Source organism: Mizuhopecten yessoensis, unplaced genomic scaffold, assembly GCF_002113885.1.
Source record: "Mizuhopecten yessoensis strain PY_sf001 unplaced genomic scaffold, ASM211388v2 scaffold9411, whole genome shotgun sequence".
Taxonomy (NCBI): Eukaryota; Metazoa; Mollusca; class Bivalvia; order Pectinida; family Pectinidae; genus Mizuhopecten; species Mizuhopecten yessoensis.
The window spans coordinates 63463-81790 of record NW_018408034.1 but is presented as its reverse complement, the minus strand read 5'-3'; the positions used below and the strand labels follow the sequence as shown (position 1 = coordinate 81790).

The 18328-nt window shown below is 34.6% G+C and overlaps 1 protein-coding gene across 4 annotated transcripts in view; it reads left to right on the top strand.

Moving 5' to 3' along the window:
- The window catches only part of LOC110458047, a 74647-nt gene that overhangs the window by 40022 nt on the left and 16297 nt on the right, over positions 1-18328 (top strand). For 2 of the 4 annotated variants that reach the window (XM_021509594.1, XM_021509592.1), the window contains exons 18-25: positions 2112-2278; positions 2413-2545; positions 2891-3051; positions 3582-3639; positions 4466-4612; positions 6347-6466; positions 8932-8988; positions 10699-11051. In XM_021509594.1, coding sequence (XP_021365269.1) covers positions 2112-2278; positions 2413-2545; positions 2891-3051; positions 3582-3639; positions 4466-4612; positions 6347-6466; positions 8932-8988; positions 10699-10895 — 1040 coding nt within the window. In that variant the 3' untranslated portion in view covers positions 10896-11051. Of the gene's footprint in view, positions 1-2111; positions 2279-2412; positions 2546-2890; positions 3052-3581; positions 3640-4465; positions 4613-6346; positions 6467-8931; positions 8989-10698; positions 11052-18328 lie in introns of those variants that run through there. The other 2 variants (XM_021509595.1, XM_021509596.1) reach the window with 2 other exon arrangements.

Sequence of the window (18328 nt, the reverse complement as noted above, 5' to 3'; positions counted from 1 at the left end):
CTGATTTTTAAGCAACTGATACTTGTAATCAGTACCAACTTATAGTGAACGTGCAAATTTAGTCCCTAAGGGTACAGTTGAAGGGTTCAGATTTTCAAAAGTTTTCAGTACATTGCTTCTGATGTGCTTCTCCAGGCCTACCCAAACCAGCCATAGTAACACATGCCAAGACTCTAAGGGGCGCCCTGGTGATGTGGATGTTTGACATCAGTAGAGACGACATAGTGTACGAACCTCTACCGATGTACCACTCGGCGGGTCTTATCGTGGGCATCGGCTCGGTGTTATCTAAAGGTATGTAACTAAACTGTAGAATGGGAAGACGCCGATGTTCCTTGTACCACTTACATGCATCACATACAATATTTATCTATCTTTAGTATCACAAACTTGTAGAAACAGAAAACATGCTATTAAACGTTAACATTTATATAAAGATTTATTCACATAGGTATATCCTTCTAAAGTTATCTTCGTGTGTTCATAGGACAAGCCATAAGGACAATAGTGCTTCATGCTTTCTGTGTGTTTGCTGTGTTGTTCTACAGGTGCGACAGTTGTACTGAGAGAGAAGTTCTCAGCAACGCGTTTCTGGGATGATTGCCGAAAACACAACGTGACCATCATCCATTATGTAGGGGAACTATTGCGCTACCTGGTGAACACACCAGAGGTAAGTAATTTACTTCAGAATAAGTCTAATAACGACAACTTCCGCATATTTACTCAAGTGCTAGGTTTATATGTATCTGATCAGTAAATAATTAGTACTCAAGTCCCCTCGTTTTTTGTTGTTTCTTTTTTTTTCTCTCTCTCTCTTAGTCTTACTTTCCCTTCTATACCTCTAGGACCTGCTCTAACCTCTTTTCTATCACTTCTAAACAATGCTTTTATATAACGGACACAATTTAGATGGAATTTAATTATACATAAACATAATTAATTATTAATTATACCTGGAAATATGCAGTTTTATTATAAATGAATATTTAATGAATGAATTGTAATGTGCGAGAGGAATAATGTTTATGTATGATATATTTGCATTGTTATAAATTTGGAAAAAATAAAAAATTACAAAAAAAACAACAAAAAAACTTAGCCATATGAACAGTTATGTATATATGTATCATACATAAGACCTATAATTGAAGTTCACAAAACTTGAAAAGTATATTAGAGTAAGTCCAACTAGATACTTCAAGAATATTTACAGGACTTCGTAGAAGCAACCCCACAATGCATAATACAACGTATTAGACTTGATATCTCTTTACAGTACAAGAAAACAACGTTAATTATTATTGATGTACAAGATTTTAAACAATGAAACGCCATATTACCTGAAAGAAAACATTGCGTCGCATCTTTATGATTTGACGCTCCCTAGGTATCAGTTAGAATATTTGCTCCTTCTCTATGTCGAACAGGAAACACTTTTGATAACTTTTTCCATCCATGTTTAATGAAATTAATTATAATGCTTCAGATCTCCCAAATATTCGTTGTGTCTACATGTATCAGTTCAAAAAACGTAAAAAACCTATTCCAATTTCGAACCCAAGAACTGTCCTTAATCGCCGCGTTTGTGCCAGGACATTCTGACGATATTCTTGCGATATCGCTAGAAACCTAATTTGCATACGCAATCTGAACACGCGGCGATTTGCAGCAATAGTGTTCCAGAGACTCAATATTTCTGTAAGAAAGTTGTTTCCCATATTTTATGTTATCCTTTATTTGATAATATCAACTTGTTTATATGTGTATTTGTGTGTTTTAATGTCCTGTGTATATGTTTGTACAACTGTTTGTTACTGTTGGAGAGGGCTTAAGTAGGGTTTGCCTGTTGCTCAATTCATTTGTCTTTTGACAATAAAATTATTTGATATTGAAAAAGTAAAAATCCAAACTGTTCTTACACGGTCTGAAACAAACTTGAAAACATGGGTGCATAAGTGTCCTTATATTTTTGTTAAATGTCCACACATGCTTGTCAAATATGTTACGAAAATTGTTTTTCTTAGTTCAAAAATGACTTATTGCCGATGTTTATGTGTAATAGTATGTGGTAAAATGTGTCATATATGTCTCGTTTTTACTATTTATAGGAGCGGAAGATATTGTAAGATGTTTCTACTGTGATATCGGACTTGCGGAATGGAATCCAGATGATGATCCCTGGGTAGAACACGCCCGTCATAGTCCGGAATGCCCATATCTCAGGGACCAGAAGGGTCAAGATTACATCAATAACATTCAGGCGCAGTGGGCACGGGTAAGCTATATTTTAAATGAATGGATCGGAATGAAAATTACAGCAACCGCCGAAAACAATTACGTTGTACGACACTTTTACCCTACTTAAATTTGATGAGCAAAACGTTATATGCATGTTATTTACTATTGAAGATATACACACCAAAACATCCACAATATGCACAAATGGATACGAGAAGAAGATCATATCAAAATGCGGGTTGGCCACGTGACAATGTACTGCAGACTCCAGAACAGCTCGCAGCCTCAGGTTTCTTTTACACCGGTGAGTTGGTATGCAAGCTCAAACATGAAATTGTATACTATATTGACGAAATTTGTTTGTACCCTACAGTACACCTAAGCCTGGCACTACATTTTCCAGTTTCTGTCCGCAGCACGCTAGTTGCTTTGTTATATTTAACCAGTGTCTATTTATAAATATAATTGTACTATTAAACCGAGTAGTGATTAGTTTCAGGATCCTCACTTTATATCTAGGTATGAAGAAATATTGTATATTATTGTATATGCTTAGTTCTTTTGTTTTTCAGGCCTAATCTAGGAAGCGAAATATGTTGATTAGTGAGCAAAATTATTTTGATTTATCAGCAAAACTATTTTGACTTAGGTGATGGAGACACTGTTCGGTGTCACTACTGTGATGGAGGCCTGCGTGAGTGGGAACCTGAAGATGACCCATGGGTAGAACATGCACGTTGGTTTCCATTTTGTAAGTTTGTGTTGAAGATAAAGGGCATAGATTTCATCCAAGCTTCTGCTACTGGAAACGTGAGTAAAAATCAACCAGCAGTTTGAAATTGTTTGCGTAAATGGTAATAATTTTTCCCAGCCATTTTTCCGCACCCTATTCTCTGTCTAGTTTTGTACTTTATAATTGACTAATGCATCATGTCGTGGTTGCTTATTTTTTAACATTATGTAAGTGAAACAAACCTTTCCTGCTTTACATTAATCAGGACTGATTTATGACTGATATTTACAAAGGTTCATGTAGTACAGCCAGCAAAGTGTCTTATGTTTGACGTCAGACCTATACACTTAACTGGCTGTGCTACCTTAAACTTTCTTACAATCCGAAAAGGTCTGGTCATATGAATGATATGTTTGTCTCATGTTATTCCGAAGTGACCTGGTACTACATGTTTCGACTGTTTCGCAACTTATTTCTTTACGTGGGAAATATGATGGCTTTTACAGGTTGAATTGTTCATGAGTGTGATGAAGATATTAAAGAAACACATATTCAATTACACGTTTAGAAAAGTATGAAGTTTATTTTTATTTTGTTTTTCCAAAAGCCTGCAAACGGGTTACAGGCGCCCGTCGCTCCACCTGCTGCACCACGGATCAACGAACGTGAGTATAATGATATAATGTAGTTCACGCTAACAAACATCCTATATCTAACACAGGTAGGTAAAGCCGGTTTAAAAACCTTGTGCTATAGTAAAATAGGAAAAAGTGAATATTATGTTATCTTTTATCACTAATTTACCCTGCTGGATTTGCATGCTTGGTGTGTGGATATTTTGATTTCAATAACTTAGTATTTGTACTGATAAGTTGATTGGCAATATTTGAGCTTACATCACCACTGTATAACAGTAAATAATCGTAGAGCTCGGTGTGCATCTTTTGACATTGAAATCAATGTCGGTACAAGTTCCGATGGCGTATTAACTTTTTTAACTCTTTTCTTATTTAAACTTTTTATTTATTACAAAATCATTGATAGGTAAGTTGCATATATAAACAATGTAATTGCATGGTACTTTGAAACTGCTACTATTTAAAGCAGTATATTGTAATGAAATCAAATTGAAAACCAGAATAATGATTTTTCGTATCTTTAAAAGAACATCTCATTTTGTTCAATTGTCTTAACATGAATTGTCTTTAGATGTTTCGGTTATAACACCCGTTTGTATCGACACAATAGAAATGTTAAAAAAATATTAACATATAGAAATTTTTACATAATAACAACTGAGTCGGTGATTATTCGTATCTTGGTACATGAACAGTTGTATAATATATTCAAGAATGTATTTCATATTAGCAGTCCTATCCCAGATAAGTACTATAAACAAGCTAACACCACTAATTTGCTGTATGGTTTGTTTCTTTAAGTCAATTGTTCAATATAAATGTTAATGGATTTATTTTTATTTTATTGTTGCAGCTCCTCTGACACTAAGCTTCGTTGATAAATGCAGGATAAAGGAGCAAAAAAATCCGATGCATTCAGCTGCAGCTCAGAGCATGAGAACCATGGGCTACTCTAGGGGAACGATACGGATGGTTATCGACAAGTTCTTAGTTCTTACTGGTATGGCTTTCAAATACACTTGATTAAAGTATGAATTGTCATGTACCTTTTGCTGGTGCTTGCTACGAATGTGATAACGCAGAATATATTTCCGTTAGTAATTGTAACACAGCAGTCGTAGATATGTAATATTCATTGTTCCTTCATAGATGTTAATCAACAGTCTCATTACAAGTACATGTGCAGGTGGTAACAGCATCTCATCTGCGTACAAGACTATTAAACCGTTACTTCAGCATTGTGTCCCAAACTTCCAGCTAAGTAACGTAAGCGTGTATCCAAACCATGCCTACACTCCCCCGGATCCAAGGCTAGGAGTCCTATTTGTATATATTCCAGCTTATAAAGATAGTCAATAATACAACCATAAACATCAGATATTAGCTGCATCTATCTGTAGGCCAATTAAACCCGTACACGTGCATATGTGACATTTATCGGTATAGTCTGTCAATATTCCCTGGGTTAGATGACATATATATTTTTGTAGGTATGGGACAATTAATATTATAATGACATCTCTCTACGCCTCCGAAGCAATCAACCCAAATAATAAATCTATAAGTTACACAACACTTTTGTTATATTCCCTTTCTGGTAAACTCACCGTGTTACATTTGTTCCTTTAATCAAAATGTCAAAATAATTTTAATTAGACTACATTAAATGGTATTCAATTTGTATACCAACATGTTTTGTTTAAGTGGTATGCTTACTGTGTAGCATAATATCATCAGTTGAATTTCGTTTTCATCCTAATAATCAAACCAATGATCTTGGTGCTTTTACAATACATTGCTTTGCATTTCGAATTATGAATAAAAATTGATAGAAACTGTAAGCGAAAACTACTAAGCAAACTACTGGATAAGTCATAAAAGGACGAAACAGCTGAACAGTGCAATGCAGTTCATTTATTGTAATGTATACTTGCAATCACGTGTGTTAATCGTCCAGCATTCAGTGAGCGAAAATATAGTATTGCTGATTTCTGTCGCAGGTATATACATTGTAGTACATATTACAGACGTGATCCTGTAAATAACCTTGGACATGAGATTTAATGCCATAACAACTAGTCCTATACATTTAATTTTGTCCTTTCTAAATGTTAGAATATCATTAGGGTTTATTTAAACTTTGCCTTTACTCCAGATGTACATGACGTTATTGTTATTTTGTTGTTGCAGTTCCTCTAACACTAAGCTTCGTTGATAAATGCAGTAGCAAGGGGAAATAAATAAAAAAAAAAAAGATGCGGCCAATGCCGATTATATAGTATTGACATGCGTTCCAATCTGGTTCTCCTCGATCACACAATTTTAAGAATAGCAAATTGAATGTTTCTTAACGCTTCATTTACTTTAATGTCTGTTACTCCTTATTGAATTTAAACTCAAATTTTACAGAATCAATAATGCCAAATTAAGTGGGAATGAACTTCGTATTCCGGAACAATTTTCTTTAAAAAACGATTTTGAATAATGAATGACATTGACTAATCAACATGTATCCAGGGCACCCTTGATTAATGCTACATTTCAATTAAGCACACTCGCGTTGAGGTCGTTGTAATAAAATGAGTATTGTATACTTAGTTTGGCTAGATAAATGCTTAATAATACTGTGTTTTCCAAAGTAACATCACGCAAAGGATGAACGTTAAATTTCTTTTTGGTGAAATGTCGATTATAAAATTGAATATGATCGAACTATATCATGCTTTGTTTATAGGGAGACGAGACTTTAAGGCTGTTGATTTGATGGACATTATCATGGCGGAGGAAGAGGCAGGAAGGACATTTCCCGAGAGTGACGGGGAGGATGATGGTGAAGAAACTGGTGCAACTGCCGGTAAGTGTTAAAAAAAGAATACTTCCAAGTTTCCTTGCACACTTATTGTTACCTCTATGTTTACGTTGGACATTTCATTTGCGTAGTATATTTGACCTAGTAAGTGTCCTTACTGCCTGTAATGTTGGAATATTGAAATTATTTCTGAACCTTTCAAAGCTCTAAGAAGATACATTTGTAGCAAACTTTTTAGTTTTAATTTAGTCGGTCAGTTATGTTCATAATTTTAACACTTGGACCAGAAAGAGTATAGGGTGCTCTTAAAAAGAAAACGAAGCTCATAAGAACAATTCCTGTACATAATTTAAGATGTGGTTCTGTTGTCATTAAGAGAACATTTGGAATAATATAGTGCTATCAAATAAACAGGCTACTGGTTCTGATGTCATTAAGAGAACATTTGGAATGATATAGTGCTATCAAATAAACAGGCTACTGGTTCTGATGTCATTAAGAGAACATTTGGAATGATATAGTGCTATCAAATAAACAGGCTACTGGTTCTGTTGTCATTAAGAGAACATTTGGAATGATATAGTGCTATCAAATAAACAGGCTACTGGTTCTGTTGTCATTAAGAGAACATTTGGAATGATATAGTGCTATCAAATAAACAGGTTACTATGTGTTACGTGTAATAGCGCGTGACATAACTATCTAAGAATTCCTGTTCCAATAGTGGATTTTCGTTTATACAATAACTTCCCCATAATATTATTTTAGACATAACAGTAGCACAGTTTGTTTAGGACACCTCCATTGACCAATCTGAAAACCCACGTTTCGAATCGCGGTCTTACCGGGTGTTTTTTTACACTCGGAACACTGTTGTTGATTATATTTTGTTTATTCATCTTTATTATCAATTTTTCATAAAAGCTTGCAAGGTTTTGTTTTGTTTTCAGAAATGATTTATCAAAGCTATAGTCATGCTGGAAACACCAGTTTCAGCTTTTTTTGGTGTTGGTACGGGGATCCTTAAATTCTCGATGCAAATAAAGGGAAACAGTTAAGGTTTATAAAAAAACTATTTTGTAGCGAACCAGCAGTCAGATGGTTTATTATGTAGCACCTCTAGTGAATGTAATACAATGATTCGGAAGGACAACAAAATATGTGTATGAACGTTGCTACTAGGGGGCACTTAAAATACATTGTTCAGTACTTTAATGTGTAAACACGTAAAAATGTTTTCTGAAGAATCAGAGAGCGTAGAGCCATGATTTTGGTCATTAGCTTCCTGGTATATGATGCTTCAAAGTGTGCGAAAATAAATGACCTTGAAGTAACTTTATTCAAAGTCACAGTGGTCAAATATGTTAAAACACACAAAGAGATTTTTTTCTTCAAAAACACGAATAGTTCAAGATTCATTATTTATCGCCAGCAGCTTTGCTGGATTTAAGTGCTACAAACGATAACTAAAAGAAATGAACGTGACCGATTTTCAAGGTCACAGAGATCCATTCTGTTTAAATTACCCACACTGCTTCTTCTTCTGAAAACGATGAATTTCTTCATTCGTGATACAAATAGCTAGTAGATTGCTGGCATTGACTGCTACAATATTTAAGACAAGAAATGACCTAAAAAAATATTTGAGAGAGAACAATAATCACATTGAGCTATATTCAAGGTTGCAGGGTCACAACTTTTAAAACCATCAAACAGCTTCTTCTAAAGTACCAAAAGACATGCAGTTATGATATGTGGCTTGAAACCTGCTGACATGGAGTGCTACAGATATTGGGAAAAAGAAATTATCTGGACTTATATTCAAGGTCGTATGGGTCAAGAATGTTTGAGATTCATACAGTTTATTCTAAAAGACATAGAGCCATGATACGTAACCAGTACCTTGCTGTTATTCAGTACTACAGATTGTCTTCCAAAAAATGACTTTGATGTATATTTACGATCACAGGCATCACATCTGTAAACAAAATTCTTTTAAACAATAAAGATACCTATATTCGTGATATATAGCATGTAGATTACTAGCATGAAGCTTTCGACATCTATAGAACTGTCTATAGAGTCAAGTATTTAGATAGAATCTTACTGAAATACGTGAAAGGTAAAGCCACTTAAAACAGATCTGCGTCTTTTTGCCTCTTGGGCTTCTTGTCATATGCAATTGAAAGACCGCACCGGAAAGTTCCGACTTAAATGAATATTAAATGTACTTTCTTTCAACATTTCGAACACAGCAACCAGTGTATCAGGCACAGTGAAACGGGAAAACTGTATGACTGATATTCAATAGTTTGAACTAGTTTGAACCTATTCATTATTTTAACTCATTATTATAGAAAATGGTCATTAATATGATAACCATTTAAGAGCAAAACATCAAGTCAATCATCTAAATGTAAGAAAAGAACAATGGAAATGTATTTTTGTTAAAAAGAAATCGAATAAATTTTGATAATAAACATTATAAAAGTTTTCATCTTTATTTACAGGCGGGGCCGCTGCTGGAGGCATAAACGCAATTGACCTTGATGAAGAAATGGATTTTTGTAAGTATAAAGATTGTCTCTGTGTTCAACACTTTTTCTTATTCAAAACAGTTGTTGGTAAAAATACTTTGGTATATTAATACCCCTGGCTGCGATGAAGCTGGGAGGAAGGAAGGGGTTTGGTTATGCTGGAATCAGAGTTTATCGACATGTCCGTCTTTATGTAACACATCTCCCCGCACTATGTCTCTTACAATTTTCAGTCAAATGACATGAAAGTCCTCTGCTGTTATCAACACACTCTGAAGTTGTACACCTGTTATTGATAGTTTAATCCGGCCATCTTTATACCGTTTTTACGATAGTTAGCCAAATATTTGCTAGGGCTTAACCTCTATACTAATTACCAAGGAGGAACGAGATATAGTATGACGGAGTTTCAGGTACACACATAGTTCCCTGTGGTCTATGGTTTGACCTTTGGGATGAAGGGATGTCAAGTAGCAGGTAGATTACTGTGATATATGGTTTGATCTTTAACATAAACCGTTGCAAAAGTTTGTCCGGGTCATAGCTTCCATACTGTTTTATCTAGTGCAACCAGATTTAGTATGCAAGTATATCTTGAGATGATGGAGTGTCATTGTGGTCTAGGCTTTAAACTGTGTCCTTATCCTTTTGAAAAGTATGTATGGGGTATATCATCTGTGATGATTCAACTGGTGCAACCAGATTATGTATGCAAGTACATGTTCGGTAGCGGAGTGTCAAGTACAAACGTAGGTCACCATGGCCTAAAGTTTGACCTTTGACTTCAACTTGTCCAGGGCATATCTTCTACACTCCTTCACTTGGTGTAACCAGATTTGGTATGCAAGTACATCTTGGGATGGCGAAGTGTCAGGTAAAATGTAGGTCTTTGTTACCTATGCATTGTTCTTTAACCTCAACACTTTGAAATAATTTGTCTGTATGTTGTGTCTGGCGGAGTTCATGATGATCCTTAGAAAGTAATACAGCTTGGTAACTAAATAAATTATTACCAGTGGGTGGCTATGAAATATCTTGCTATGCTTGGTCTTGTAGATTCCTACTGCTCTTGACGCAGGTGGGAGTTTAAGTCTGACATTCTGGCGACAGATCTTGTTTGAGCTTGAATCATGAAATTTGTGTTTCTTCGTTGCACCTAAATGGTATTCGGTATATTTAACCTGTGTGTGTCCTCCAAATAAGTATGTTTTACCCACTTTACTTTCCGACAAAAAATAATAATTATTATCTCTTCTACGTGTTATTGCTTGTAATACGTTGAATACTGAAGGCATTGCGTAATAGTTCCCCCTAATTCTAGTATGTGGATAAATTATGTGCCATGGAGGTTCGTAAGGGGTCAATCTTTTTACTTGATTTCGAAACAGTTTTTGTTTAAATACATATTCATAGATTTGTCGATTACCTCTCTATATAAAACTTATCAGGGTAAAAAATACTGTTTGTTAGAATTTGCAATCGGTTTAGATAAATTTATTCCAGAAATTATTCAAAGAAAAAGAGTACTTTTTGATGTATTCATTCATGGATGCTTTTCATTCAGAACATATTTTGTTGAGTTGTTTTTTTCAATTCGGCATCACGATTGCACATTATTCTGTTTAGTTGTACATAACTAAAATGTAAGGATACTTTGTTCTACTGTACTTATAAAAAATGAACAAATATAAAATTGAGACAACTCTTCTGATCCTCAACAAAGAAATATTCTTTTTTAAGCTCCAGCAGCAATGAGGAAAGAAAACGAGTACCTGAAACAGAAGTTCAAGTGTAAGGTTTGTTGTCAAAGGGAGAGATGTATGGTGTTTGCTCCCTGTGGTCACAGGATCACATGCCAGCGTTGTGGAGAGCAGGCTAATACTTGCCCACATTGTAAAAGTAGAATTGATCAACGATTTAAAACCTATCTCGGCTAAAGAGTGTGTCTTTCACTATTTCAGTAGATCTAGTCACTGGATACAACTTGGGTTTTGGACTGTGGACAGAGTACTAATATTGTGGTTAAACTTGTTTATTTTGTATATGTTTTATGAACTGATGTAATGATAATGATGTATTTATTTAAGCATTGAGCTGCTTTCAGTTGGCATGCATAGGCAATATGATTGCCAACTGGACAAAGACAAATTCAAGCGCTTCATGTTGGATTTGCCTTTGTCCAGTTGGAATTTAATTTTCCTATGAATGCCAACTGAAAGAAGCTCAATGCTTGTATTTACCAATTTTGGAATCTGTTCATCTCATAGAAAACTCAATTACATTTACAATCGGTCCATGGCATTCATAGCATATATGAATGCCAACTGATTGGGTAGGGTTATATAGTGACAATGCCATACGATGGTAAATATGTAAGAATAATGATGTATGATACGCTTGCTCATGTTTATTTTAATTATGTCTTATTTTGCAAAATAGTGTATATTACATTATAACTTGACTTTCTATGACCTGGTGGCCACCCACACACCAGGGGTACTAAAGAATTGCTCTGGCCCGTGAAATGTGAGTGATACAGTATGACTGAAATGCCCATTCTCTGTTAAGCTGACAATCTATTGTAAAGTCCAGGGAAATGCTGCTGTCTGTGTGATAATGATTATGTGTTGTAGAAAGTCGAGAGAAGTCAGTCTGCGTGTTTTCAATTTTGTCATTATTTCAAACATTCTCCTGATTAAGATTCTAATAATCGCATATAGTGTTGAATTCGAAATGATGAATACTGGATTTTCTACAGTTATTACTGCAGCTTTCGATTTCAATGATTTTCTTTCTTCTTGCACGACGGGCGTAGGGGTAGTAACGTGCGTGCAACTTAAAATGACATTTTAAGACCCATGTGTATGAACTTATTGTTAAATCCAAAGAGATAGGTGCAGCGGAAAAAAACCCCTTCACATAGGTTGCAGATGAAACAGGGTATCAAATGGAAATGTATATATGTCCCTCTATAAAAAAATACTGTCGACTTTGTTCCAAGAGATATTCCTGACCCACTTTCAAGGTTACACGGTCAAATACACTGAAAACATGAACAACTTTTCTACTGCTCCATATGCTATTTTCTGCACCATGACGTGACGAAGTGCTGTCATTTTTATATTTAAAAATAATTATAACCAGACGTTCAGTTTGAAGATCCATGCAGCATATAATAGTGATATCAATGTATGCAAAAGCGTTTGACTGTTTCATTTTCATACTGTATCACCGACATTTACACCGGCAGGGCCGTTCATCCTCCTCAGTACCCTGAGCCTCAGTCATACCGCCATTTCCAACGGGTATTGACATTAAAAAGTGCAGTCCTTTGGTATATGTATCTGGACAATGCTACATGATTTTTTTCAGCTGAATAATGATTGTTTGCATAGTATGCATCAGAGAATGTGAATGTCGTTTATTGTAACTATATATACTTACAAACTTGAAATGAAGCAAAGGGCATTGTATTCAGTATCCTGTAATTATCATTACCATTATTGCTTGTAAAGCTGTTGTTTTCAAACATACTTTTTATGGTAGGAGGTTAGAATCACATGTAACTTTCTCACCACAGTTATAATCAAACTACAGTATTCTGCATAAGATCATTCGGTTTTTAAATAATATATTTATTTTTATTGAATTATCATTCGTTGCTGAATGGCAACAAAAGGACTATAGTTTAAATATAAAAGTGGTACACTATATGACAATCTGTATGGGAATACTGGTGATTATTGTTTTAATTTCATATAATTTACTCATTTATCATTGCCTGGCTGTTAATCATTCGTAACTTCTTTCTGGCATTCGTCAATGGAGGAGTAAGAGATCATTGCCTGGCTTTTCATCATTCGTAACCTCTTTCTGGCATTCGTCAATGGAGGAGTAAGAGATCATTGCCTGGCTTTTCATCATTCGTAACTTCTTTCTGGCATTCGTCAATGGAGGAGTAAGAGATCATTGCCTGACTTTTCATCATTCGTAACTTCTTTCTGGCATTCGTCAATGGAGGAGTAAGAGTTCATTGCCTGACTTCTCATCATTCGTAACTTCTTTCTGGCAATCTTCAATGAAGAGTAAGAGATGAAGCGATTTGTATTTGATATAAGATAGCATATTATAAGTTTATAAGAGGGATATTCTTTTTGTTCAATCTCATAATAGTAAGAGAAATATGGATTTGCTGCTAACATGTTTTACTCTTCATTACCAATTTCATATTATCATATAGTTATATTATGTTATGACGGTCTGACATGCTTACTTCTTCGCCTGTTTTGTTTTGTATTTGAATTTAGTTGCCGCTTTGCAGTGTCCATTGTAATCAAATGATTGTAGATTTCATTTTGTCAATTTATGCCGAGGTAACTTTAAAATGAAAGTTTTTGCATACATCTCATGTTAATATTTTTGAAAAGAATGATAATTGTGTGATATTGTTTTATCATATATGCATTATATCCCATTCGCTTGAATTAAAAAGACTTTGGAAATTTTAGGAGTTTAATTATGTGCATATGTTTAGCCCTTGATTATTTTGCAAGCTAATATTTTAAAAAGGTTATAGAAATGATGTTGTAGTCTAATTCCTAGTAGTGCTAAAACGAGTCCACAATTTGTCTTTGCTTAAATATTTGGTTTTAGTTTTTAAATTGAAAATGAAAAAAAAAAAAACGAAAATTTTGAAATGTTAGCTTGTGAAATTAAAAAGCTTGCATGGCTGAAATAGCATGCTACTACCACTACTTTCACCTTACTCGTTTGACAAGCGTCAATATATTATGGAGCAGGTGGTGATGTCAAATTCTTTTGCATTTCTCTGAATGAAAACAAAACAATAAGTTTGATTTCATTACAACTCACCATCATAGTTTTGCAAAATATACTGAACTGAAGGATGAAATCGTTAGAATGATTAGGTGTTTGGTTAATACGTCTTTTTGTAGTTCGGTGGCAGGATTTTTTCTATGAGACCGGAGGCGTTCTTATTGGAACAAACTGTGACCCTCTTCTGGCCGACTTGCCCTTGCTTCCAATTGGGATAGAATTTGTTTGATAAGCTTACAAATTACAACCAAGGCTTTAGTCGTTCGTCCAGCGTTAACTTTTGCTTTTAAATAATTTATTTTCAATACCAAAGATGCCTAGGGTGGTGATATTTGGGTAGTAGCATGCTGAAATAAAGGGCTATCAAGTTTGTTCAAATGAATTACCTTCGCCCATATTCAAGGTTACACGGGTCAAATATGTGGAATTTTTTTAACAGCTTCTTCTAAATATCCGGAAGGCCAAGGGCAATGAGTTTTGGTCATTACCATGCAGGAATAAAGGGCTGTAACGTTTGTTTAAATGAATCACCTTGACTTATATGTAAGGTCACCGGTATAAAAAATGTTCAAAACTTCACAACTTCTTCTCAATAACCAGGAGGCCCTGGATAATGATTTTTGATCATTATTATGCAGGAATAAAGTGCTGCAATGTTTGTTCAAATGAATGACCATGATTAGTGTTCAAGGTAACAGGGGTCAAATATATCTAAAATATTTAAACTACTCCTTCTAAATAACCAGAAGGCTCAGAATGATGTAATTTGGCCAGTAACATGCTGTGTTGACGGGTAACAAAATGTGTTCAAATGAATGACCTCGACGTATATTCAAGGTCACCGGGATCAAACGTGTTCAAAACTTTTTAAACAAGTTCGTTTGAATAGCCAATAGGCCCATGATGTTGATATTTGGCCAGTGAAATGTGAGAGGAAGGGCTACCAAGTTTGTTCAAATGAATAACCTTGATATATATTTAGGGTCACATGGGGCAAATACGTTTAAAACATTGAAACAGTTTCTTCTCAATAATCAAAAGGCGAAGGCTGATGCTATTTGGCGAATAACATGCTCAGATAAGAAACTACGAGGATTGATTGTCACATGGCCAAATGTGTTGAAAAACTTCCAAACAACGTCTGAATAACCAAAAAGCATAGGGTGGTGATATTGCCACTAGCATGCTCAGATGGTGAGCTATCAGTTTGTTCATGCGGATGATCTTGAGGTATTTTAAAGTTCACATGGCCAAATGTGCAGCAACCTTAACATGACCTAATCTCAAGTTGCATGCTGAGATGGGCTATAAACTTTATTCAACTTATTGACTTTGTTAGACTTTCAAGGTCACAGGGGTCAAATGTGTTTTAAACGTTTAACATGTTCCTTTGAATAACTGACATTCATATATTTAAGTCCACTTTAAGGTTACAAGTGAGAGATCCATGCCAGCTGAGCGATGCAGGCCCATTGTACCTCTTGTCACATCCATACATACCGACGATTTGCGGTCTTTAAATAATACAAATGAAATAAAATTTGACTTTGTCGTATTCACTCTGCGTTTGAAATCAAGGACACTACAGACTCTTTTTACTCCAGTTGTCTTTCTGTATCTTGACTGATCAAAGGTGAAGGCTTACTGCTTAGCTGTATTATTTGCAGACCTATTTTGATTTTCGCGATCCTTATCTAATTCTTTGTTTATAGTACACCCTACATCGCACGCCTACAGTGTTCACATTCGCAGTGGATAAGGTATTGCTCAGAGTATAATGACTTACGTGATAGGTTCCGACAGCTGACAGACAAACACAAAACACAGGATCATTCTTGATAGATGAGGCTATAAAATTCAAAATTGGGATTCCTACCCCAACCCCAGGGGCCAGGGCGGGGCCCAAAATTAGCCAATATTTCAAAAATCCTCTTCTCCAGACTTAGAGGTACTACAGTCAATTTCTGTGAATGGATGGAAAGATCATTAAAGGCTTTATTTAAATTGTAAATTTCAGCACCCCCGGGCCATCCGTTCTCCCTTTTGGAGGGGGTAAACTTTACTATAGTTTATATAGAAAAATGACACATTTGGGTATATTTTATCCATTTTCAGCAGAAAATTATTCAAACTTGGTCAGAATCATCTTTGTTGGATGAGGGTATTACATAGTAAAATTGGTATTCCTACCCCATCTCAAGGGGCTAGAGCGGGTCCCCAAAGGGAAACTTTATCAATATTTTTAGTCAGATAACACACAGTGAGTCGTTAAATGAGTTTTCATATTTTTTTTTATGAACGACACTAACCCATGCTTTCTTACGTGAATACGTTTTCATCGCTTTTTTTATTCATCATCACTACTAAAACAGAGATTTGAATGATTAAAAAACAAGAAAACAATAAAACAAATATATGTTAAGAAAATTGGAAGAAAATGAATTTCACATACTGCTGTGATACCTGTATAGAATGCCTTTTGCTTCAATTCAACTATAACAGACTGTTCTGGATGACTGGTGGTATTTATGCAGGTAAGATTTTTTACTTTTCTATTCGCTGCCACGAAATATCAAGAAAATTATCGAATGGACCGATATCGCTTTGCACAAACGTCTATAGTGACTGTCCGTCGTGGAGAGGTGATCTTTATATTAAGGTAAGTCAAACTTCTATTTTAAAAGAGCAGACCGGTTTTTCTTTTCATTGCTATGATATGAATCGACTCCTAAAATTGAAAAGTAGAAGCAGAAGATATAGACATTGAGCTTATGGGACTGGGTATTGGAAAATGTAAACTCCGCTTATGATTTATAAATACTTATCGGTGGTTTATTTTCAGCACGTTTTGGATACATGGTATATCCATAAGTGTTTACATTAGGTTACACAATTTAAAAAAATCTGTGATGATTTAAAGGCAGTGGTGACAGTTCCTGGTAATTTATTTATTTGTATTGGGAGGGATTATCCAATTCAAGTTCTGTACCATTCTGCCATACTAACAAAAAGTGTTTTGCATTGATTATCCTAATCCGACTGTCCTGAAATATCTATCACATGCAAATATCAGTCACAGTGCTGTGATAACTAAAGGTTGTTGATGTTGATGTGTTGATATTATTTATAACTTGTCAATAAAACACATGGCATACAGGCACATCAAGTTACGAAAAGGTTTGTCTCTATCATTCAAAAAACTTCTGGAGTGCTTGCCTGTATGACCTTTTTATAATGAAAGTATTGAAAATTGAAATGTCTAATTATTATTTTTTTTAACTTGAAATATAAAGAAAGGTTTATAAAAAAATCTTGTTGGTATTCAATGCCATGGATAAGCTAATAAAATTCAATTGAAGGACATTTCGCTTCACTAAAAACTAATGTAGTTCATGCTGCAATGTATTTCTAAAACAGCCCGTCCAATCCCTTTAAATTATATTGTTAACATTATGCAGTGTGGTTCAATGTAATCAGTTGATCGAAAATATTATTCTTAATTCTTTATACTAGCAGGAAATCTCCTTATATATATACGTTTTGCTACAATTTATACTTGTTTCTCACAAAAAGAGCTGGACTATTTTAACAATTTTAACCGAAAACAAAAAGAAACAATATCCTTCAAAACACTTCCTAAATATGGCCGGAATAATGAGGCATCTGTATTTCGTCTGTTTACATTTGTATGTAGATTGCATTTAAAACACTGAATTTGTTGATATTAATATTTCAATATACCAGCAATATTCATGCTTAAGCTCATTATACATTTGTGTTTGTTGTTTGATTACATTGGCTTGCATTTACTTTACACATTACATGTACTGTAACACATCTGAAACGTACGAAGTAATGCATTCTGAACTATTACTTGTTTGATTAAGAACATTTCGGTATTTCTCTGCATTTTAAGGATGAATTTTCATCTACTTAGTATGACGTTTTTTCACAAACTGCGATATTCTCTTCAAATATATAACATCTCGATAGCGACTACACGAAAAAGCTGCAAGCAATTTTCATGTATGTGTTATGCCCAATCAATATTTATAAAAGATCTAACGCAACATCATTAGTCACCTAATCTACTCATATAACCTTAGAAGTTAGCATCGACTACACGTACTGTATATACATGTGTTAATTTAAACTCATGAAGTGTACATTATTCAGTTATGCTATACGATAACTATTTTGTGTTATCCGTTTGTCTATGACAATTCAGATAAAATACTCATTTACATGGTTTCCATGCCCATAAATATATTAATTTGTAATATTTAAGCATTGAACTGTTTTTGTATTTATGATCTATTTGAATGACACAGCTTTGCAAGCAAACAACATAATGTGCGCTGTGTCATTCAAATAGATCATAAATACCATACAAAAACAGTTCAATACTTATATTTACGTTTTCTCTGCCTCTTATGTTCTTTTTTAACTTATAATTTATATTTAAAGTTCAAAATGCCCGCCTTATCGACAGTCCACACAATTTCGTTCAATAGTTTGAACAGCATATTGTCGC